Source organism: Bombyx mandarina, chromosome 10 (genome assembly GCF_030267445.1).
Source record: "Bombyx mandarina strain Sakado chromosome 10, ASM3026744v2".
NCBI classification, from domain to species: domain Eukaryota; kingdom Metazoa; phylum Arthropoda; class Insecta; order Lepidoptera; family Bombycidae; genus Bombyx; species Bombyx mandarina.
The window spans coordinates 6,534,188-6,559,085 of record NC_143217.1 but is presented as its reverse complement, the minus strand read 5'-3'; the positions used below and the strand labels follow the sequence as shown (position 1 = coordinate 6,559,085).

Sequence of the window (24,898 nt, the reverse complement as noted above, 5' to 3'; positions counted from 1 at the left end):
AAGCTCTCTTAATTTTTGCTGAGTGGCTAAAGATGTGTGAGGTCTAGCGTTATCATGATGAAAAACCACACCCCTTCTGTTGATTAATTCCGGCCGCTTTCTCTCAACTTCTTACTTTAATCTCATCAGTTGTTCGCAGTAGAGCTCAGAATCGATGGTCCTGCCTGGTCGTAACAGCTCATAATGAATAATGCTATTCCAATCCTACCACACACACAGCATCACCTTGTTGCGAGTTAACCCGGGTTTCGCCACAGTCTGTGAAGCCTGACCGCCTTGTGGCCACGACCATTTTCGCACGTTCTTGTCGTACGTGATCCACTTTTCATCACCAGTTATCAGCTTCTTCAAAAATGGTTCGGTTTCATTACGTCGTAATAAAGAATCACAAATGAGTAATCACGGTTCATTAGGTTAGGTCAGTGAGCTCGTGAGGTACCCAAATATCGAGCTTTTTTGTGTTCCCAGTTTTTTTCAATTGTGCCAAAACTGTTTTGTAGTCAATTCTTAGTTCTTCAGCTACGTCGTAACTAGTGATATGCCGATCTTGCTCGACTTTTTCAAAAATAGGATCCATTTTATCCATTATAGGGCGACCAGAGCGACGTGCATCTTTGGCATCAAAATTTCCGGATTGAAAACGCTTAAACCAAATTTGTGCTACTCTCACAGACACTGCACTAGGTCCATAAACATCGCAAATTTTTTTCGCGGCTTGCGTTGCATTTTTACCTTTTTTGTAGTAAAATTTTAAAATGTATCGAGTTTCTTCATTAGATTCACTCATCTTGACAGTACGAAAAATAAATAAAAATCACACATTTTCCTAATTTGAATATGGAATTATCTTCTTTTAAATTTTTTAGTTTTAATGATACCAAAACCAGCCAGATACCAATAGCATAGCCAGAGAGATTTTATTACAAGTTCATACATACTATAATGCGAAAAGCCATTTTCCCCAACCTATTATTTTTTTTATTTTCGTATTCTGTCATGTAATATATCGATAGGTCAATGGAGTTCGTTGTTTTAATGGTATAGTGTGTGGGGTGTGTGCAGGTGCTGGACTTGCAGCGTGCACTGCACGCGGAGCCGGGGTCGGCGGAGGCGCTGCGGGTGGCGGCACTGCGGGCGGACGACGTGAGCGGCTCCCCCTCCCGCGCCCCCCACAACCACACCTTCGACGCCCTCCTGCAGCACCACGCCCTGCGCGCGCACCACACGGTCCTCCCACCGCGTCCGCATCCCGCCCGAAGCCGCGCTCCGCTCCTCGGACGGAATACAACCTTTTATAATATATCACTTTTTAAGGCGGGGTCTTTTGCAAAACTGTCCAAAGAAACCCGATTATTATACCAAAACAAAATATTACTGTCGCCTGCGACTTTAAAAATAAAAATTGAAAAGAACAATTCATACATCTCAGACTCAATATATCGCACATAAGGTGCTATAAAGTCACTTCTGCAAATTATGTATTTTTCAAGAGAAACGTTGGACAATTCAACATCTTATGATATAATTCTCATATAGTTCTGATAGACTATAGAAATAAAATAATATTTAAATTACAACTTTAAACTTCATCAGTAATAGCAAACATCTCTCGCGTCTCACTAATAACTATTAAAATGCGCTATGTATACGAGTATACCTTATTTTTAAATAACTACATATTTTTTATAGACTCATTTAAATCTTCACCCGAAATTCAAATCAGAAATCGAATTCTTATACTCCGTAAATTAACATCTCGCCCTCCAAACTAATTTAAGTCCCAAAAAGTGTTCGCAAGGGACCTAACCTTAAATGTGTATCAGAGTAAAGCTTAGCTTCAATCGTTCGCGAGGAGCGGAGGCGAGCTCGTCACTCACAGAACGTACGCGAACACGGCTCTACTTGTAAACAATTCATCTCACCATCACCTCTCCACAAACATCGGATATAACAGTTTTCGAAAAGCATTAGCACAAAAAACTGGTCAATAAATACATAGAACATAATGACATTTTGAATTGGAATTGAAAAGCTTGAATCATGGATATCCGACCTTATGAATCTGATATGGAATTTGTGTTGAGAATGATATTGCTCGCAGGGTCGCGGAGCGTACGTTTTGTGATGCACTTAGGGGCGAATTAGATTAATATAGCTCGCGTAGGTTTTGATTAGGCGTGGTGGCTAATGCTCTTGCACCTAATTTTGTGATTTCACGCTTTCGAAACTTTGTACGTGAAATGCATCGCAGTAATAATACGAGTATAAGATGCGTTTCATACATTCTGTGTGTCAAATTACATAACCTCGCTTTGATGATTTTTGAGTAGTTACTTCTGTTCCTGCGTGATGGTTTTTGTACTAAGTTATACTAGCTTTCTATTAAATCGATTTTGCATTGAGGCTTTTCGAGTGCCACGACGTAACGGTCAAAAATATAAATGGAATGTCAAGGTCGATTTTGCGCAAATTTACATCTTAAATTATTAGAACACTTAAAGGATAATTCCTTTCCCTCGCATATTTAATTACACATTTCCAATCACGAATAACGACGACAAGAGTTTCTGTGGCACACGCACAACGCACAGCTCCTACAGTGGTCCCCAGTGGAGTGAACTAATTACCCCTATTATAGTTGCCGGTCAATTGAAGACTTCGCCCGTTGCTGTTTTAATAAATGTATCCAGGAACAAATCGAGCACGTTTTGTTTAGTGTATCGCCCAGCGACCGCGAGTGGATGACCCAAGCACCCGCAACTTACTAAAGAGGCCTGCTCGTTGTTTTTCAGATATTCCGACCTTGGACATTAGTTCCTCGACAAAAACCCGCTGAAACAGTAAGCGCAGACAGAATGTTGTTCATGTGTACAATTGTTTTCCACCATATTACCGGGCGACACGATGTATGCTCCCTATATATTTTGTTGTGGGCTCACCTCTAACTTGTCAATGGACCTATTCGCGGTTTACGCACTTTCGGCTTTCGATAGGAAACAAAGAGAAATCCACAAGGCGAGCGTTCGATATCGTCTTAAACGGAATATTTTCTTTAAGATCATAATGTTAATTTATCAGTTTTAATGAGTTTTATTTTTATTAATAAAGCTAAATGCACCGAACTGTGTTTCACTCGCTGTCCCGACAGGCCACCTTGTGCACTAGAGCATGGCATGAACCCTCGACTGTCGATTGATTAACCTGCATGGCGTTACTTGCCCTTCGATTAATTATATTTTCACTTTTCTTTACTGCTCGATTTCTTTATACTTTGCCATAAATGTTAGTGTAACTCCGTCTCGTTTCTATATTGAGTACCGAAAAACTTTCATTAACTCCATATGCAACATACCAGTTTTCCCTCCGAGTCAAATTCCAAAATTGAGTAATCAGAATATATTTTAATGTGAGTTTTATGAAAATCTTGATATGATCGTCAACTTAATCATTTTATCTTAATGTTCTAATAATGTAACGCTGCTTCGGAGTCCGGAACTTGTGTTATAAGGTCAGTCCGTAAAGCCATGTTGTGAGGCATGGAGTCGGCATGTCGTGTACCGTGTCACCCCCCCCTACGTTTCGTCGTGTCCCCTTCAATCGATGTGTATCCACTTATCTACTCCCACCCATTTGTTGTTAGCTTTAGGGAAGATAAAAAGAAAACAACGTTCAAATTAGTTCCGTCAACGGTAATGTTTTCCACAGAATAAGGTAACGGAGAAATTTAAGCGGCCTCTGAAAAAGCGTCACTCGTCTGTCTACCACCAGCCTACCAACCGCGTCAACAAGTACCTAGCGCAAGCCATAGACGCCCGCTCCGTGCATCGCGAGAAGGCAACCCACGTGCATCTGCTAACGTTGTGCTTCAAACAAGCTGACAAAGAGGCTCAGGTAACCGGAATAAAATCTCACCCAAGAACTCCGAAGGTCTTATACACTGTGATATCAGAGCGTCTGTCAATTTCTCTTGCAAAGCCCTTTGGTAGAGTAGTGCGGTATTTTAACACTAGGTTTCAATACGCCTTATATCTTGAGGCATAAAGTTGAACTCACAATTTCATAACGGCTGTTATGTCCTTTTGATCGGAACGTGTGATATTTCACGACACAAATCGGTAGAACATTGTTATGAACAATTTCTAATTAATTTGTGAATTTATAGCGATTATTAGTAGTAGGAAACCTCAAGCACCGATCAGCGTCCTCGCCGAACCCATCGCTTGCGACGAAAGGCTCGACGAGTAAATGAACCCATAGACACTGAGTTTCTCGGCGGATCTTCTCAGTGGGTCGCGTTTCTGATCCGGTGGTATATTCTGCGAAGCACTGCTCTTGCTAGAGCCAGTGTTAACAACCCTCCCGGCTTGAGCCCCATAAGCTTATCTACTAGTTCGGTGAATCTAGAATAACCCCTCGAGGTTACTAGAATGGGTAGGAAAAAAATTTAGTAGGAATTAAGACGACGTTAGTAGGAAAATTAAATTAAGATATAGTACTATTGTGGACGAATGATGACGTATTAATAGAAGCAGTTCAAAGTAGTTATGTACCTGTATGTTCAATAGACTACTTACACATTAACATCATGTAAGATAGCCTGGGTTGTTGTTTTTTTTTATTGCTTAGATGTGTGGACGAGCTCACAGGCCACCTGGTGTTAAGTGGTTATTGGAGCCCATAGACATCTACAACGTAAATGCGCCACCCACCTTGAGATAGTTACAACAGCTGCTCCACCCTTCAAACCGAAACGCATTACTGCTTCACGGCAGAAATAGGTGGTGGCACTTACCCTCGCGGACTCACAAGAGGTCCTACCACTAGTAAAAGTCAGTCTATTGTTGTATTTCAGTACCGCGCGTCGACGGACGGCGGTTGGGCCGGTTCGCTGGGCGCGGCTCTGGGCGCGCTGGTGGCGGCGGGCACGCTGCAGGCCGCTATCTTGCCGCGCACCACCATCTTGTTGCTGCTCTTCGTCACCGCTTTCGCGTGGTCGGCTGCCGTCCTCGCGTTGACTCTAGCCGCTCGACTGAGGCTCATACCTTGCGATGTATCCAGGCCGTTCGCTCTCAGGAACGCCATCACGACCTTCACTCTCGTGCTGGGCTATGCCGTGGGCCAAGTTAATGTGGTACGTTTTTATTTTAAACCATACAATTTTCATTATAAAGTTTCTTTCGCGATTTATATTTAATAAACATAACGAGGGATGAAAGACTATTTGGCTTAAGCGACATTTCGCTTAATAGAATTATTATTGTAATTAAAGCAAGTTCATAAGATCACGCGTCACCGCACTGTGCAAGCGTTCACATCACAGAATATGTACGCGCGAGAGTCTGGCATTTTAACTATACCTACTTTAGGATGTCAGTTGCATCTTTTGATTTTTGATATGATTGCGTTGAAAACTATTTAAAATCGATAGAGGCGATATCGTCTTCGCTAGATACCCAATTTTGTTTGATCTATGCGTCTGTCCATCTCAAACCGCGCGGATCAGCTGAACAGGTAGATACAGTTTGCAGAACCTGTACCGCGCGGCAGCGCGCGATTATGTGAACAATAAACACTGTATAGATTGATCTTGTATCGCGCGGTGAGTAGCTTCGCGCGGTACCGCGCGGTCATATGACCTTAGCCTAAAGATCCTTTTTATTTGGCATTAGTATCAACAATTCGATGTTTTAATTGAACTTCAATTATGTTTCCTCCATTCGAATATCTGAAGAAGTTCTTTTTCTACGATGTTTTTTCCAAATTTTAAACATTAAATAGCTCTCCTATAAGGTTCTAAGAGTGTCGCTCAAACCAAACAGCCTTTGACATGTTGATAATATCGAATCAGGTGACGTGTCGCAAAGTGGACGTGTGTCGGAACCTCACCGAGAACGTAACGATGGACGATATCAGTATGGCGAGTGACGACGTCGCGTCTCTGCTGTGGAGCAGTGCCGACCACCGCGCGTGTCCGGTGCCGCTGTACGTGACGCTGGGCTGCTGCCTCAGCATGCTGGCGGTCGCGGGCTTCCTCAGACTGCCGATACTTATCAAGGGCATCCTCCTCTACGTCATGACGGCCGGGTACATGGTAGTCATACTGGCCTACCATAAGGATTTGTTCGACTGCTACGATCTAATGACCGAGTGAGTTCGTTGAACTTAATCTATGCATTACGTTTTGTTGACAAAAAAAAAGTTTTTTTAGATTAAAGTGTTTTTTATTTATATTTATATTTATTTCATTTAAAATCTGATTAATTACGTAATATTTTTTAAAAAAGATATTTAAAATACAATAGATTGCCGCTGATATATAATATTTATATATTATTATTGTTATTGTGTATTGTAACAATATGTAAATTGATTAGATTGTACTCTTCTACACACTTATGTAAAGCTCTCCCTCATTAAGAACGGTTAGCTGGTAGATGACTCAATTGTTGATTTATATATAGCTTTTATAACTTTTTGCAATTATTGTGTTATATTAACTGTGTGTACAATAAAGAATAAATTTAAAAAAAAACCACGAAACAATCTAAATGTATGAAAGTTTAATGTTGAATATAAAGTCGATTATTGATACTTTGATCTTACGCTCATCCGTACCTGCATTATTGATAGCAAATATCAACTGAGAAATTGAGTAAATTTTAATAACGAACATCCCAAAGTAATGCTAAATTGTATCACAATTTTTTTTTTAATTGTTTTATTGAAAGTTTATTTTAAATACGATTCAAACAAAAAAAGAGTTAAGTTGGTTTGACAGAACTAAAATAATCTATTAATACGTGAAGCAGAATCTTTGTACCTCTTTTTACGAAAATTGCGCTGATAATAATACATTAAATCATTAAAAAAGCATTGCACACACTACCATGTATTTGACACAAACACATATATATACTCTTTGTTTATTATCAAACTTTTGTTATTGCTTATAGTCTGTGATCAAATTGAGAATAGATTCAATATTGTTTGTCATTATCATAATTTGTCTAAAGTGTAGTCTTGGCGAAATCTGTGATTAAAGAAGTAAAATATTCTTTGACAATAGAATCATAATAGTGTACAAACTAATAATTTCAATTAATTATAGTCGAATTTAGACTACCGGGGGACCACTAGTTGATGTAAATCGTTGTTGTTGTAGACCGGGGCCAGTAGGGTCGGCGTACGTCGCCTGCGCCTGGACGCTGGCACTGGCATTGGCAGTGTTATTGCACGCGCGGCAGACGGAGTGGACGGCGCGACTCGACTTCTTGTGGCAAGTTCAAGCGCGCGATGAGAAAAGAGACATGGACGCTCTACAGGTAAGAGTTCTATAAAATGTTTAATATCCAGTTTGGATACATTGGATATATTACAATCAAACGAGTCAGCGATACAGTTTTCTCTTAACTTAAACAGGAAAATCCGACGATGTTGCACAGTATAAGCATGTCGTATAATGATTAGAGGTTAAAGTTATTGTTCGAATGCAGGCACCCCCCACCCCTAACCTTCCGTGCTTGTTTAATATAAAAACATAATATAATTCCTTTTGCCCACATAATTAAAATTACTTGAACGGTTTAATGTCACGTTTTCCGGTCATCGTTCTTGTCGAACCCGTCGCTTGCGACGAAGCGCTCGGCGAGTAAATTAACCCACAGACACAGCCCACTGAAAGAGACAGCCAAACAACATATTTGGACTTCGACGTCAAGTTTTATGTTGCTGGCAACATTCACTTTATCAATGTCTATGGTTAACAGACAAGGCGGTATGGGTTTAGATCCCCTTGCCTTTCCTAATAAGGAAAAATTGTACCAAAAAAAATTGTCTATGGTTCTTGGGAAAAATAATTTCCACGGTTACTTTCTAATCATTCACTATTAATTTTCAGGCATCAAACAGAAGAATACTTTTCAACCTCTTACCGGCGCACGTGGCCACTCACTTCTTGGATAATCAATTTAGAACAAATATGGTTAGTGAACATTGTCTATCGTAAATACTATAAAATAATAACGTACATATACACGTATATATGATATTGATAATACCTAAAATTACAATGATCTATTTGTCACGTTGCTATTTATTGATTCATTCACTGGTGGTACACACACATCCTAAACGCATTATTATATTGAACACGTTATGAAACGAATTCATTTTATCAATAAGTTTCAACTTCTTTCCTGGTGGTAGGATCTTTTCTGAGTCCGCGCGGGTAGGTACTACCGCCCTGCCTATTTCTGCCGTGAAGCAGTAATGCATTTCGGTTTGAAGGGTGGGGCAGCCGTTGTAACTATACTGAGACCTTAGAACTCATATCTCAAGGTGGGTGGCGCACTTACGTTGTACATGTCTATGGGCTCTAGTAACCAAGTGGGCTGTGAACTCGTCCACCCATTTAAGCAATAAAGAAAAAAAAATCATAAAAATATCTTTCCTTGGCGGGATTCGAACTCGCGACCCCCTTGTGTAGTGACCGCGTCACTTACCACTACACCAGACGGGCGTTAAACAGTGATAGACCGTCGCGCCGTTGTCAGGACCTGTACCACCAGTCGTACCAGCGCGTCGGCGTCGTGTTCGCCTCCATCACCAACTACCACGAGTTCTACATGGAGCTCGACGGGAACAACCAGGGCATGGAGTGTCTGCGCTTGCTCAACGAAATCATAGCCGACTTCGATGAGGTATTATGAATACAATTGTATCATCACTACATAGTATAAAACAAAGTCGCTTTCTCTGTCCCTATATCAGTCCCTGTGTATGCTTAAACCTTTAAAGCTACGCAACGGATTTTGATGCGGTTTTTTTTAATAGATAGAGTGATTGAAGAGGAACGTTCATATGTATAATAACATCCAGTAAATAGTGGAGAAATCAATAATAAATTACAGTTTCCGAAGCGAAGCGAGGGCGGGTCGCTAGTTGTTTCTAATTTGGGAGTTTAACGTAAAAGAGATCTTTCACCTAGCAGATGTAATAGCTCGGTAGACCGACGGTCCAAATGTTGTTGTTCGGAATTGGTGAATATGTAAACTTATCTTGAAAATTTCGTAAGTGAGATTCAGGCTGTCAAATACCTTGTGTGCTATGATGGCTACCCGCCACAATAACCAGGCATTATTAAAAAAAAATACAGGGAAACTAATATGATAACTTTTGCAAAACTCTTTACGTAAATATATTTATTAAACACGCAGACACCCTACCGTATTTCTTTTCATAACATTAAATATACACGAATAAAAAGGGCGGATGTTATAACATCCTAAATTGATTCCCTGACACGGTTCATGCTTAGGAATCAGTCTTCCGCATCATATCCATTATATAATAGATCTATACGATTATTGTTGATTGACGACGTGAGTAGATGAAGGGGATATGATACAATTTGTTAATTTTAAGAAAACGGGCAACCACTTTTGTTACCTGTACTTTTTCTTCGGACATAACTCCTTTATCACATGAAATTTCTAAAAATAGCCTTTAAAGCCGGAGTTTTAAGTTCTAATATGGCTTATTGGCACATAACACCTTCATTCAATGTAAAAACTCAAAAATCTTAAAAATGGTACTTAACCCTTTCATCCACTCATGTCTCCAATTAATAATGCGTTTTTGGCACCATTTCCAGCTTTTAGGTGAAGATCGCTTCAGTGCAATAGATAAAATAAAGACTGTTGGTTCAACGTACATGGCCGCCGTCGGTTTGATACCGGACAAAAAAATGGCGGACGAAGTGAGCACGCGCAAGCACATGGCCACCCTGGTTGAATTCGTTTTTTCTATGAGGGACAAACTCAAAGACATCAACGACAACTCATACAATAACTTTATGCTCAGAGTCGGTGAGTTATTATTATTTTTATTATTAAATCTTTATTTCGGTAAAGAAACCATACATTTTTTTGGTAAGTATTACTTATAATCTATGTTAGTAACTTAATCTCACACATTACTATCTCACTATTGAGTCTTTTCCAAGTCTTCTTCTTCTTTTTCTCCACCTTATCATACTAGATCGCTAGTGGGGTCGGCAAAGCGATTTTTTCTATTCCGTTCTCTTCTATCAGCCATATCTCAACACTGGTTACTGGTGGTAGGACTTCTTGTGAGTCCGCGCGGGTAGGTACCACCGCCCAGCCTATTCCTGCCGTGAAGCAGTAATGCGTTTCGGTTGAGGGGTGGGGCAGCCGTTGTAACTATACTGTGACTTTAGAACTCATATCTCAAGGCGGGTGGCGGCATTTACGTTGTAGATATATATGGTCTCAAGTAACCACTTAACACCAGGCTGTGAGCTCGTCCACCTATTAAGCAATAAAAAAAAATAAAAAAAATTGCGTCATGTTGCATTGTCATGATTTGTTTGTTCAGGTATCAACGTTGGGCCCGTGGTGGCCGGTGTGATTGGCGCGAGGAAGCCGCAGTACGATATTTGGGGGAACACCGTCAATGTAGCCTCACGAATGGATTCCACCGGCCTGCCGAATCACACTCAAGTTACAGAAGAAGTGTATCACGTGTTGAAGGATATGCCGTACCAGTTTGTGTGCAGGGGGAAGGTCAAAGTTAAAGGGAAGGGCGAGATGACTACTTACTTCTTGACGGACCGAGCGCCAAGTAACGGCACTGCGCAGAACCCGGCTAATCCTCCATCTACGAATCCCGCGACCGCCTACGGGGGCGTGGCCACTCCGCTAGCGATGCTGCAGAACTCGGCCAGGAGGGCGGCGGCGCAGCCATCGAGACTGCCGCCGGTGCGAGAGGCCTCGGTCGCAGGCGAGAACGAACCACTATTGCCCACTAACAGCCAACAGATCAACGGTAATAATCACAAGGGCAGTAAAGGTCGCAGGAACAAAGACTCTATCCCTGAAGAAGCACCACCGCCGCCTCCTCCCCACGGGATGTCGAACCCTAGATGGCCGCCGCCTCGAGCACTGGTGCCGCCCTGGCCCCGTCCGCAGGAGCCCCGGCCTCCAGTAGCACACAAGAGACGCCCCCCGACGCGCCTGCCGCGGCCTCGCTCTAGCGAGAGCCTACCATTGACGCGAAGTCCCCGGGTCCATTCGTCTGCGGACGAGTTAAGTTCTTTAACGCGATCTCCGAGTCTTAGTTCGTCAGACGAAAGTTATTCGCGAACAACTGACGCTTCTCCTTCGCCTCCCCGCATATCTCAATGGCTCCCCGCCTCACGGCCGAACCGGTCGAGTCCTAATCAGCCGTACGACTACCCGCCCTCAAGAGTGACGAAGCCTGTTTCGAATCACATCAACGAAATATATTCGAAGCATAAAATATCAAAAAAACCATCGTTAGACGACAAGTTTTTAGATGTAGATCATCAGAAAGAGGATGAAAAACTTCCAAGGACCATCATTAATCTATTACAAACTTCCGCGAAGCGTGATGGGTGCTGTCAAACGGACAAGAAGGAAGGCCGCATGGGACAACGGGCCAGCTCATTCTCCAGTTCGGGCAGCAGACCGAATAATTTCAAACATTTTAATCACGATTCGGTAGACGTGTACACGAAAAGGAGTCCATCCGACGTGGCGTGCGTGCCGCCTTTCGAAAGAGAAATACAAAGACTATTAGAGGATAAAAATCTCATCAAAAGCAATCCACCCAAACTCGAAAGGAAAGAACTCAAACTCGATCTGAGGTAAATAGTTGTTTTATCAAATTCCTTTCAGAGAGAACCTATGCGTGGTAAACTGTACAATTATTGACACTTTAACGTTTTGGCTTGAGATTAATAATAATTCTTTACATTTTTATTCATAAAAATTCATGACTGTATTGTTTTCTCTAAAATTAATTGTTTTCCTGGTTTCTTTTTCATTTGATCAGAACCATCTCATCGACACCAAGCTCATAGATTTACAAAACTAGATGTTGCCATTACATCATTTACCAAGCAACAGTATTAATTTTTTTAAGTACGAGTACCATTCGCTTGGTATTCCTTAAAAATTTTAAGTATACTGTGCTTTGATATTATTTATTTAACTAACTAGTTCACGCGGCAGACTTCGTAGTGCCTCGATCGTTAAATAAAAGACCTAAACTTTTGTATAAAATAAACTTAAAACAAACAAAAGGAATCCATCCCACTTATCTATCTACCTTTTAGACCTTCTCTGGACTTCCACAAATAATTTAAGACCAAAATTAGCCGAATCGGTAAAGCCGTTCTCGAGTTTTAGCGAGACTAATGAACAGCAATTCATTTGTATATATAGATTTTGATTGTTTATCAGGAGCCAGAACCCGTCGCTGGATTCGGTTCGCAACAACAACAACAACAACAACAGCAGCCCGCTACACGCGGTGGGGCTGGCGGCCATCGCTCAGCTGGCGCGGCAGGACGCCCCCCCCGCCGCCCCCGCCGCCGCCGACTTCCCCGGCGTGCTGCCCACCGACGTCGTCGTCCAGCTGCCCTCACCCACGCACTCAAGGGAACAACGCTCGACGTCAGTTTATATCATTATATTGCTCATAGACGAGTTCACTTCCTCCTGGTACCGTTGGCAGGTTACCGCACCCCTCTACCCAAATTGAGGCTAGAGATTGAAAATGAAATCAATTGTAATTGGTGTACATACCTACCAATATTTTTTTTATTGCATAGATGGTCTGTCGAGCTCACAACCCACCTGGTGGTAAATGGTTACCAGAGCCCATAGACATCTACAACGTAAATGCCACCCACCTTGAGATATGAGTTCTAAGGTCTCAGTATAGTTACAACGGCTGCCTCACCCTTCAAACCGTAAAGCATTACAGTTTCACAGCATATGTAGGCAGGGTGGTGGTACCTACCCGTGCGGACTTACAAGAAGAGGTACTGCCACAAGTAAAACTGTGAACCTTACACCACTCGATTTTAACATTATCATTATTACACGGATGTCATGTCATAGATATTATATTACCGCAACTGTATTTCATTAACAAAAATAAAATTTAAATCTGCTTAGAAATATATTTTTTATAAAACTGATCTCTACGGGTCTAGTCTACGGGCTTCTTCTATATCGACTATAATAAATTTAATGAAAAATATTATAGAATATAATAATTTACCGTTCTCATTGATTATTTTAGCCCGCAGTTTGAAAGGAAAGCGGAGGCCCTGGCGATGAAAGAAAAACACGAGAAAGAAATTCAAGAAAGACTACAAAGCAGGGTAAGGGCATCATACATAGTGAGTTTGACCGATAAAACTCGCTTCAGGGATTAAATATAAGAAAAACGAGTAGGGGAAGGAACCAACCATTATTTCTATACGAGAATGAACTGGAGTTGCCAGCACAAAACATTTATTCCGCCTGAACGGCAGCGGTCGGGGAAAATTTTCAGTTATTACCCTAAAATATTTTTGTGTAAGTTGATATTACCCCATGGCGAAGAACAAAAAAAAACGAAATCGCATCTTTCATATTATAGCCCCCATGATAATTTTGAAAAAAAAATGGATTTTTTCGTTTCGTTTAATTTCGTTTCATAGTGTTTGAAATCACAACGATTCTAAAAAAAAATCCCTTCAATATATACTCACAAAAGTTTCATTTTTACCCCCAATAACTTCATTTTACCCCATTTGGGGTAATTTACCCCGGTTCCCCGACCGCTGATGTACGGTAAAGTTAGGGAGACCACTAAATTAACAAAATAAAATAATTCACACAACTTCGCATCTGGCGTTTCCGTCAAATACTATTTTTATCTCACCATCATAATACTAGAATATGGCTCACAGTTTTACGATTAACCATGTATGTGACTTTATCCCTCCTTGGATCCTATACATACTGCCTAGTTCTGAGATTTTCCAATTAAAACCAATAAAGAAGATGATATTGTTTCTTGATGTACGCCAGAGGCTGACATCGCGAAGGGATCAAGGATAGGGCCGTATTAATATCCAAATAACGACGTCCTCGTATCTCAAGATCGATGATTGATATTTATTTACTTCGGCAAACTGAACCGCAGGTTATCATGGACAAGCGGTAGAAGCCGCATATTCGTATCTTTAGATTAGTAATCAGATTTTTTACTGGTGGTAGGACCTCTTGTGAGTCCGCACGGGTAGGTACTATCACTCTGCCTATTTCTGCCGTGAAGCAGTAATGCGTTGCGGTTTGCAGCCGTTGTAACCATACGGAAACTTTAGAACTTATATCTCAAGGTGGGTGGCGCATTTACGTTGTAGATGTCTATGGGATCCAGTAACCACTTAACACCAGGTGGGCTGTGAGCTTGTCCATCTATCGAAGCAATAAATAAATAAAAAGATAGATCGGTATAGGGTCTTCAGTCTGATCAAAGTCTATGTCGTTAAAATCATTCATATGCAGGTGACCACTTCTAACCTGAGGGAAATGGGCCTCTACGGCGAAAGTCAGTCTGAATGGAGTTCGTCCTGTTCGGAGGGAGAAGGTGACGGAGACTGTGGACACCCCGAGAGCACCGGATATACCACAGACGACCCCGCCCTGGAAAACGTGTCGATGCTCAACGAGGCCGGGCTCACGGACGCCGAGGCGGCCCTCAGCGACGTGAACTCCTGCTACCTGGACCGCGACGACGACGTCTCCTCGCGGGCCTCCTCGCGGCTCCTCGACTCCGAGGCGCTCGTGTCCCTGGAGTCGCTGAGCGCTATATACGACTCCGACGAACCCGCCCACAGGTACTTGGCCAACATCCGTACCGTCAGCGAATCCATTACGAGGAACTTCGGGCAGCCGGCGCACGTCACCGACGCCGAAAGCGATGTTTAGCGATAAGTGTGAAGTAGGGACTTCAATGAACCCTTTATAAAGTGAATTATCGGTAAATACCGATCACTCGTAAACAGAGTGACCGTACGGTCAATTGTGATACAACATCTCGAATTAAACTCGATCATGACAGAGCTCCCAAAGAAGTAATAGTAGGGTTTATGCGGATGAAATTATGTTTTGTGGCTCTCTATTTGAAAATTATGTAATACTCATAACTATATCACGGAATACTTCATTATTATTGTTTACTTTTTTACATGAACATTCTAACGTGCCTCGTGTCAGTAATTTTAGTGTATTAATAATGTATAACTGTATTATATTCATGTAAAGTAATTGTGCCATGTGATGGCGTTCGCGTCAGTTCGGGGTGGATAAAGATCTCTACAATTATAAGGTGCTCTGAAGGTAGAATTATTTCAGGTTTCGTGATCTGTAGGTAAAATAAATTTGAGCGACCAACCTTCGTCGACTTCAAAATAGATATTTACCTGGGGCTGGACCCTACTCATTAGGTCTGAGTTCATTGAGTGAGGTGAAACGGATTGAGCTGTTAAAATATTGTAAATATGAACAATGCATTTCAATACTTGTAGAAATATTGTTACCATAGGCTGAATGATTTTGCTTAATAATAGTTGATTCCTTAAAAATATCATATCATCAGATGGGCCTTGCTTTTTTTTTGTTGTATTTTAGTGGTGTTAATATCGCAAATCTAGTCAGTTTCTTCAATTTACATTATTTTTCTTCGAGATCTGAATGAGGATTATTTCTATGCAGTATATAATAAAATGTAATCAACATATGACAGAAACCATTCTTATCAATTTGTTTCACATGATAATTTATATAGATAAAGACAAAACAGTTAAGTACCATATTCGCGTGTGTTTGTCAATCGATTTTCTTTTTTTTTTCTTTGTGCCTGACGATGATATTTAGTGTCATAATTATTTCTGGAAAGAAGTTTCGTTTTTAATATTCCTATCAAAACAAAATAGAATAAACTTAATATATAAAAAGTAAATCTTGAGATTAGGATGAAATTTCAATTATTGGACAAACAATATGTGTTATGTACTAAATGTAAACTTGTCAATTCAATTGTTGAATGATTAGATTGTACTGTTTATGTTTGACGAAGCTTTTTACTTAGATTTGTACTTAAATTCGTTAAATTAACCGAGCTACAATATTAAGTGATAATACCTACAAAACTGCAGTTAATGGAAGTAGTGGAATTTTATTCATTTTTCAACCTTAATACTATTTGTAGTTTTAAAAAAAAAAAGCAGTAACTTTTTTATTTAAGGAAAATGTTAATTCTGTATTTAATTCAAATTCGAAGGACACTTTCAGTGTTTCAGCTTTCGATTTTCATTATGATATTAATATTGACCGACTGTAAAAACTCTGTTATTCTTGTAAATATATTGTTAACTATATATTTCAATTCCACTGGATCGTTTCAAACACTTTAATTCTAAATGAATTGATATTAAGTCTCTAAATAATAATGTCGTAAATTGTTGTTCTAATTTAAATAATAGACAAACTTAGTGCCAAATATTTTTATGTGTTTGCTAATAATTGACATATACTTTCTTTTTTTTAATATATAAATAAATAGTATGATTTTCGAAAAAAAATAAACCAATCAGTTTTTGACTAATAGTGGACAATCACATAATAATCATGTAGAAGAAAAAAGTTTAACTCCCTAGACTAGAATAACAAACTATGTTTATGGGACGAAATTATTTATAATATAATCAGTTTTTACAATTTATCGGTATATATAGAGCTTTGCTGCGAATTCACATTACTGAAGTTACGTCTCGTCGAGATATGTAGTCGAAACATATGACTTAAAGCACAAAAACATTTTAGCTTTAATGTGAATAGTTAACAGCTTGGATGCAGTAAATGCGTTAGTAATAAATTAAAATATTGTATAATTTCTTGTAGGTAACTAAATTGCGCCTTCTATATAATGTGTTATTGTGTATTTTTATTCATTTCACTTCTATTATTATGCTGTAAAATGAAATATTTACGAATTAAAAGTGTTATAACACCATACCGAAGTTTTCTTTAATATGAATTTTAATATAAATTATAAACATGAACAAACATTAATGACTTATAAACTAGATGGAAAAATATGTATATCACTGTTCTTTGCTCAATGGTCTACGTAGCCCATAGACATCAACAAAGTAAACGTAACAAGTAATGTACAAACGTGAACACGTGTGAGCATGAGTTCTAAATCTCAGTCTTTATAGTACAACGGCTGCCCCACCATTCAAAAAGAAACGCATTACTATTGCGGATTCCAATCTGACGGATCGTTTGGTAACTCTGGGTTTGCGGAGGGACTTTGGTTGCCTCTGTATTTTATATTGTATGTTCCATGGGTAGTGCTCTGAGGAATTGTTTGATGATGATACCATCATCTCATTTTTAACATCGCACCGCCTGCCACCGGAGTACAGTTCATCAAAACTACTTGGAGCCACTGCGGTCACACACAGTGCATTTCCAGAGATATTTTTTGCTACGTACCATACGGCTTTGGGATGTACTACGGTGTTTTACAAGCGCTATGACGGCATTATTCAGACGAGGCTTGTGGAGAGTAGCATAGTAAACGGTAGGTAGGGGCTTGGCTCTGCTCCTGCCTTTTTTTTTTTTTTTTTTTTTTTTTTCCTACCTATGCTGATAGCCTTGAGAGGCTATTTCAGCTTCACCCTAACGTGTGTAGGTGAGCTCACGGGGCTCAAACCGGAGAGTTGCTAACACTGACCCTAGCAAGAGCAGTGCTTCGCAGAATCTACCACCGGATCGGAAACGCGACCCACTGAGAAGATCCGGCGAGAAACTCAGTGGGCTGTGTCTAGGGGTTAATTCGCTCGTCGAGCCCTTCGTCGCAAGCGACGGGTTCGACGAGGACGGTGGCCGGTGCTTGTGGTGCCTAAAAGCACCGTTAATGGATCGGGAGGATCCGTAATGACGTGCTTTGGGCGACGTCGACTGTTTACCATTCGATCTACAGGATCGGGTATGTAGTTTCCAGCGGCCACGACAAGAGGGTTCTCATGTCGTGCCGCCTTCTCGAAATGGCGCAATGATGCCGACTGTAGATACTTACTGACAGAGTTGAGCTCCAGCTCATCGTGGAGATCCACGTTCCTCAGGAACCATGGTGCTCCGACGGCTATCCTGCAGAATCGGGATTGAATAACCTGAAGGGGCTTCAAGTTGGTGCGGGCTGCGTGAGCGAACACTACGCTTGCATACGTCATAACGGGGCGTATGCAAGTTTTGTAGAGAGTTACCTTATTACGGAGGGACAGTTTGCTTCGCTTGCAAAGCATAGGGTAGAGACGTCCTAATATGAAGGCGGCACGGTCGCGTACCGTTTTAATATGGGGACGGAATGTCATCCCTCTGTCGAGGGTGACGCCTAGGTATTTGACCTGCGAGGCCCACGGTATGGGCTGGCCAAAGAGAGTAACGGGGCTAACGGCGGAGGTGTTTGCGCGCCTATTAGGGAGTGGGATGCTCGAAGTGGTATTCGGAGGGCGACCCCTTTTGAAGAGCACCGCTGTGCTTTTCGTGGGGTTGATGTCGATGCGCCACTTCCGGAACCACTGTCCCATGGTGGCTACTGCGATCTGGAGTTGCCGATGTAGCAACGACATCTTCCTACACGAGTAGTAGATAGCCGTGTCATCGGCGAAGAGCGCTAGATGGGTCTCCGGAGACCGGGGTATATCATTGATATACAAACTAAATTATAACGGGGAGAGCGCGGAGCCTTGCGGGACTCCGGCAGTCAGATGACGGGGGCGAGAGCGAGTTCCCTCTACTCGATATCGAAACAAACGGTTCGACAAGAAGTCTCGTATGATGAGCACGAGTCTGTCTGGCACTCCCATGTTGTACAGTTTGTAGATCAAACCGTTGTGCCAGACTTTGTCGAACGCCTTCGCGATATCGAAGAAGAGGGCGCCGGTCGGGATTTGTTTACGCCTATTTAGCCCTATTAAGATGTGCTCCGTGAGGCGGTGCACTTGTTGTACGCACGAGTGCTTAGCGCGGAATCCAAACTGCTCGTCTATTAGAATTTTATTCGCGGTAACGAAGTCCCAGAGGCGTTTCCGAAGGAGCCGTTCGTAAATTTTGCCTATCGTCGGGAGGAGACTAATCGGACGGTAACTAGCGGTTTCGTTTTTCGGTTTGCCCGGCTTATGTATACCGATAACGTCCGCTTCTTTCCACACCGCGGGAAAGATGCAGTGCGTCATAGCGGCATTTAAAATGGTAGCCAACATTGCTATCAGTTGGACTGGTAAGAGTTTAAGCGCGCGGTTACGGATGCCGTCGGAGCCGGGTGCATTCTTAGGTTGGAGGTTGTGGATCTGCCCCTGCCCCTGCATTGCCGACGTCCATTAGCGACGGTAACCACTCACCATCAGGTGGGTCGTATGCTCGTCTGCCTACAGGGGCAATAAAAAAAAACTTCCCTGGTAGCAATAGGTAGGGGCTACCTAGCCTTTTGGGCCACAAGACGCCCTACTACCAGTAATTACATAATTATAATGAAATGTTGTCAAGTGTCCATAGATCACACATAGATTATCATAATTGTATAGTAAATTAATTTAAAATATATTATACAGATAATTATACTAGTCTGGGTCCACAATTAGAAAATAGTTGCGTATAAATAAAAGCTCTAAAAAGAAAAGTATTTAATAAAAAACAACTAATTGAACTTATTAATCAATTACCGAATATGATATAAATCCGAATTTACCGTTATGTTAGTAGTTATGTTAGTAGAGTTACAGTAATGAGGATTTTATTAAATAAACTGTCTGCGTTTATCAAGCAACGCCTTTAAATTTTGAAATAACTGCCACAAACATAAGAGACAGGTAGTCGTGCTAAGTACGACGCGTCGCCTGCATTGCCTTCCGCATACAAATTATCTTTACCTTGAACTAGTATGACCTAACTGTTAGAGCATGAACATCACTTTAACAACGGCTGATTGATAGATACACTTGAAATTGAAATAAATATATGATTGGTAACATGTGATTGATCTAATAAATATGAATATTTCGTTTGGCGAAATTATCCATTAAAAGACAACACATTGTTTTAGATGGAAAAGGGTTCACGCCACATCTCGTGTTATGTGATGTTTAAGATATAACAACGTTAATGCCATGACTGATATTGAGACATGTGATGAAATTAACATTTGTTTTGTATTAACAAATATCTTATCTATCAAGCCATAATGTTCGAATAGTTAACTGTTGAAAATAGGCAGAATCCTGTTTGTATTAATTTTCTCAGTAAGTACTTACTAGATCTCAAATCGGTGAAGTATAAAACTCAATTCCCAATTTATAAACGTGCTCCGTTGTAATTATTTCAAACGTAGGTACTACTTTCCAATCTTAAGAACTATTGATAATCGTTGTCATGGTAATACCGAACAAACAAAGTATTTATATGAATAATAGGGCGTTTCTTGCGATTCTTGCTCCTAATGTGTAGTATAGTTAGTATTACTCATAGAAGACAACGATATGACATCAGCTTACAATTAAATTGCTGTGTTGCGATTTTATAGTACCATAATTGTGATCAAACGGCAAATTGAAACTCACACTTATGTAAAATTGTGACTTGAATATTAGTGAATTGTATCATCAATTAATACGGATTGTACGAAAGCGTGGAGTTCGATTTCTAATATTACATTGAATGCAATAGTTACATACTCATTTAGTGACTCAACATTTTGGAAATCCGTCGTGTTACATTTAATTTAATTTGTATTTTTTTATGTTCACAATGAGTGATATACACCGGATCAAGGCAGGTATGGCGCGGTATGGTGGGCCACCACCACAAGCGTACAGCTGCACGTCGTGACGCCGCCGCCGATTGGCTATCGCGGGAACCGGTCTCACCGTTTCCCCCCCGTCACTCCCCTCACCGTCGCTACAAACAACTTTAAATTCTTATTCATGTTCCCTGCCACGACCGTTGCTGCCGTTGAAAGCGCGCGCCAAAGGAATGCGCCCATATTTCGCGTAATCTTATCGAAATGTTCTAAATGTTGAATGTGATCGGTGCAAATAGTGTGTGCTAAGCATTCGGATTAAGTGAACGGACGGCTGGTATTATTGTAGAATGATACGAAATGGTAGTTTTAGGACGATTTAGTGTTTTTGTTCTTTTTGTAACACTGATGGAACGTGAGCTGCCTCGATACGGAATCTCATCTACCATGTGCATCAGATAGTGTTTTGCTCTTGTTAGTTTGTCGCCAAACTAATATGATAGCTACAAGTGGATAGTGAAGTCTTGGTGAGTGATAGTGTTGTGTTGAGATGAAAGTGACGGTTTGCTTCGGATCCGTCCGGGTGTTGGTGCCATGCGGCGCTGGCGACTTGCTGGTCAGGGACCTTGTGCGGGAAGCAACACATCGATACAAGAAAGCCACTGGACAGGTCAGTGAAACACTAAATAATGAGTCTGTGACCGTTGGATTGTATGAACAATGAGCGGTTAAACACCGCATCATCAACAACACAACATCAGCTGATGTTGACAGGAAATCTCAACTACTAATGTGGGTAGTCATAGTTTTGGAATTTATTATATAAATTCTCTGTCTCTTTGTTGAACAATTTAAGATTAATAATGTATAACAACGTCATTTTAAGGAAACAATAAATTACATAATATTGCATAGTAACTATTTAATATGAATTATTTTTCGAAGATTATATGTTATATAATACAAAGCATAGGTTAGGTCTTGTGAACGGTTCTGGTCCCATTTCCGGCTCGGGGTTCCCAAGTAACGGCTATTTGCATTTAAATCCGTGTGTATCAGCAATCCCAAAAATTACCTTCTGTGTAGAAGGGACAGAGAGAGTTTGAGTTGATCCCTTAATTCCCATTCAACTATCGCATCAGTCGCCTCATAAACAGAGTACATCTCCATTAGCTGTAACCAGTGCTATAACACATAATGCGTTTCAGGAAATCGATATGCAACAATACACATCTCGTTGTTAACGAAGCACTTGATTAAATTAGCCTTTTTTGAGTTTTTCTTGTCCATTCTGAGCGACAGCAGCTACTCACCAATAAATGTTTAAATTATTATAAAAAGTGCTAGTTTCTTTATTGTTTCCAGAGCTTAGTTACAATTGTCTAGTGCAGAAGATTTTTTTAATTAATTTATTTATTTATAACTTTATATACTTGACAGTATAAAGGCGGACTTAATGCCATAGGCATTCTCTGACGGTCTACCTTAAGAGAATGCAGAGATGAACGCTAGGTGTAGTATTATAGTGATAATTATTAGGTACTTAAATATATGTATATACATAATATTTATAGGTATAAATACTCGTACTTAAATAAATACATATACATAAATATATACATACATATAAAAATGTATATAAATAAATATCGAACTCTTGTCTTAAACGCTTATTTCCTTACTACTAGGTACTAGTTTCCAAATGAGTTTCCTCCACGTAGAGGCTCAACAATTTACGAAGGTAATAGAATTCGTATTTCCAAGAATGTTGTAATGTTGAAATCCTACAAACAATTGTTCACGGAATCCCGGTCTAGCAAGAACTACTTTCAATGTGGCTGCTCCAAAAATGGACGGCATTAGCGATCGACAAGTTTGATTCATAGTAAAAATATTTAGGTATTTTGATAAACGGATCACTGGTTAAACGTCTTGTAACATACGATGATTTGTCAATTTTATATCTCCCATAATTCAACGAGGAATTGTACCTTTCATGTTGATAATACTAAATGTAAGGCAATCTAAGCATCTTCCAATTATTCGTGTTTCATGTAAATTACGAACTGCTAAATTATAAAACAATCAAATAAGGTTATTACTTTACTTTCCATCTAACCAAGATCGAGCATTGCATCTTTTTTCCACACATCACTCATTTTATTGCAATCTTATTTTCATGACATCTAGATGCTCACTAAATTATTGAAACAACGCATAATTGCTAGCAGCTAGCATCTGTGCGGACTTTTGTATTTTATTGCTTAGATGGTTTGACGAGCTCATATCCCACCTAGTGTTAAGTGGTTACGTTACAGGAGCCCTCAGACGTCAACAACATAAATGCGACCACTCAACTTGATACATGATTTCTAAGATTTAGTAGAAGCTAGCCTTGCGTTTTATCGTATAATGGCTGCCCCACCCTTTAAACCGAAACGCGTTACTATCTCACAACAGAAATAGGCAGGGTGTTGCTACCTACCCGTGTTAGTAGTCCTACCATAAGTACTTAGATTCGTTAGGAATTACAAAGTTACATAAACATTTTGCTCAGGATATTGCTGACGATGATAAGGGTGTAGTTGTAGCACCCTGAACTTTATTATCTATTTCATTTGCTTTTATCATTAAGATTCATCGAGCAAAAAGGGGCTTAACGTTCCAGATCTTAATGTGAATGTGTATGTGATCGTAATGTGAATACAAACACGAATAAATGCAATCTCGTCAACCTTTTCGTGACGCAGCTAACGTGGGTACTACCGTCGCCCTATTTCTGAATTATCATGTATGTCCCTTGAAATGCTATTGAATCTACGAACACTACTCTCAAGGCTTGACAGGATTTATGTTGCGATATCTTTGGATTCCGCTAATCGCTTTACACCTAAAGACCGGGAGAGACAGCGTTCAATTTTAAACTATAAAAATTGCAAAAATTAAGTTGATTTTATCAAAGTTTAATTGCTTGTTTTCATGATCACTTACTTCCTACGTACGGTTTTATTTATCGGTGTGGGAAAGCGGTGACCTTGCTTGCATTTTACGCTAAGTCTAGAGGTATATTCTCATCAATGTCCCACTTTCAAATCAATACAGATTATAATCGAAAAAATAATATTAATAGTAAAAAAAGAGTGTATACCTAGTATGTAAGTTTTGGCAAACGTTTATTACAATTTCTGCATGATTGGTTGCCTATTACTCAACACGAGTCGCTGGCTCGAATCAACAAGCGGCAAAATATAATTTTCCCGCTCTACTGACGAAACGATGTGATATTGAGACCAGAAACACGAGTTTGGTGATCCAATTTAATTTAGCAAAAGTCAGTGAGTTGTATTCTTATTCTTGGAAAAGTTACTTACGAATTAACATTTAAGAGAATTTTAGACTAAATTGCAATTACATATTTTTATTAAGTACATGATCCGAGCCCCAATTGGTTTTCAGCTAAGCGGCCAGCTCCTTGTACATAATTTAACACACCTTGGGACGAATTAACCACTATTTCCAAATAGTCGCACTGACGCAGCCGTATCTCGGGAACAAATTAACACGAGTTGCGAAGGGCTTATGGTCTTTCGCAAGCTGTTTAGTGAAAAATGAAATAATGTTTTGAAAAAAAAAATCGAAGACATTTCAAACGAAGTATGCTTCATGTTTTTTTTGGGGCAGCCCACCCATCCCCCACAGCCCACCTGGTGTTAAGTGGTTACTAGAGCCCATAGACATCTACAACGTAAATGCGCCACCCACCTTGAGATATAAGTTCCAAGGTCTCAGGTATAGTTGCAACGGCTGCCACACCCTTCAAACCGAAACGCATTACTGCTTCACGGCAGAAATAGGTAGGGTGGTGGTACCTACCCGCGTGAACTCACAAGAGATCCTACCACCAGAAAATCATTCATTCATGTACTACAGTCTCTTCAAACTGCCTATACTAGTAACCAAGTGATTAAACATATATCTATTTCTATTGTAACAACACGTACTCGTAGTTCGTTGAAAGGGACCCTATAAAATTTCATCTTGTTAAAATAATAGAAAGCCTCGAAATAATAACTCGTTTGTAATAATGGTGGCGTACGGTGCCGTTGTCGCGCCTTCACGTCGTACGCCAGGTATGCGAGAGGTACAGGCCTCAACACAAAATGACTATTGTAATTTGTAATATGCTCCACGGACAAATGAACCTACGGTT

The 24,898-nt window shown here is 40.3% G+C and overlaps 2 protein-coding genes across 10 annotated transcripts in view; both read left to right on the top strand.

Annotated features, from left to right (window-relative positions):
- Positions 1-16,896, top strand: part of LOC114248717 (adenylate cyclase type 1) — a 102,105-nt gene extending 85,209 nt beyond the window's left edge. Inside the window, exons 11-23 of one of the 8 annotated variants that reach the window (XM_089730337.1) lie at positions 1,063-1,143; positions 2,793-2,840; positions 3,769-3,891; positions 4,853-5,131; positions 5,849-6,147; positions 7,163-7,322; positions 7,898-7,981; positions 8,553-8,699; positions 9,653-9,866; positions 10,396-11,686; positions 12,285-12,497; positions 13,132-13,213; positions 14,388-16,896. In XM_089730337.1, the coding sequence (XP_089586463.1) occupies positions 1,063-1,143; positions 2,793-2,840; positions 3,769-3,891; positions 4,853-5,131; positions 5,849-6,147; positions 7,163-7,322; positions 7,898-7,981; positions 8,553-8,699; positions 9,653-9,866; positions 10,396-11,686; positions 12,285-12,497; positions 13,132-13,213; positions 14,388-14,810 (3,444 nt within the window). In that variant the 3' untranslated portion in view covers positions 14,811-16,896. Of the gene's footprint in view, positions 1-1,062; positions 1,228-2,792; positions 2,841-3,705; positions 3,892-4,852; positions 5,132-5,848; positions 6,148-7,162; positions 7,323-7,897; positions 7,982-8,552; positions 8,700-9,652; positions 9,867-10,395; positions 11,687-12,284; positions 12,498-13,131; positions 13,214-14,387 lie in introns of all 8 variants that reach the window. The other 7 variants (XM_089730335.1, XM_089730334.1, XM_089730333.1 and 4 more) reach the window with 7 other exon arrangements.
- A 4,203-nt stretch (positions 16,897-21,099) lies between these two features.
- baz (par-3 family cell polarity regulator) overlaps positions 21,100-24,898 on the top strand; it is a 57,724-nt gene continuing 53,925 nt past the window's right edge. For both annotated transcript variants that reach the window (XM_028182095.2, XM_089730332.1), the window contains exon 1: positions 21,100-21,358. In XM_028182095.2, the coding sequence (XP_028037896.2) occupies positions 21,239-21,358 (120 nt within the window). In that variant the 5' untranslated portion in view covers positions 21,100-21,238. The remainder of the gene's footprint in view (positions 21,359-24,898) is intronic.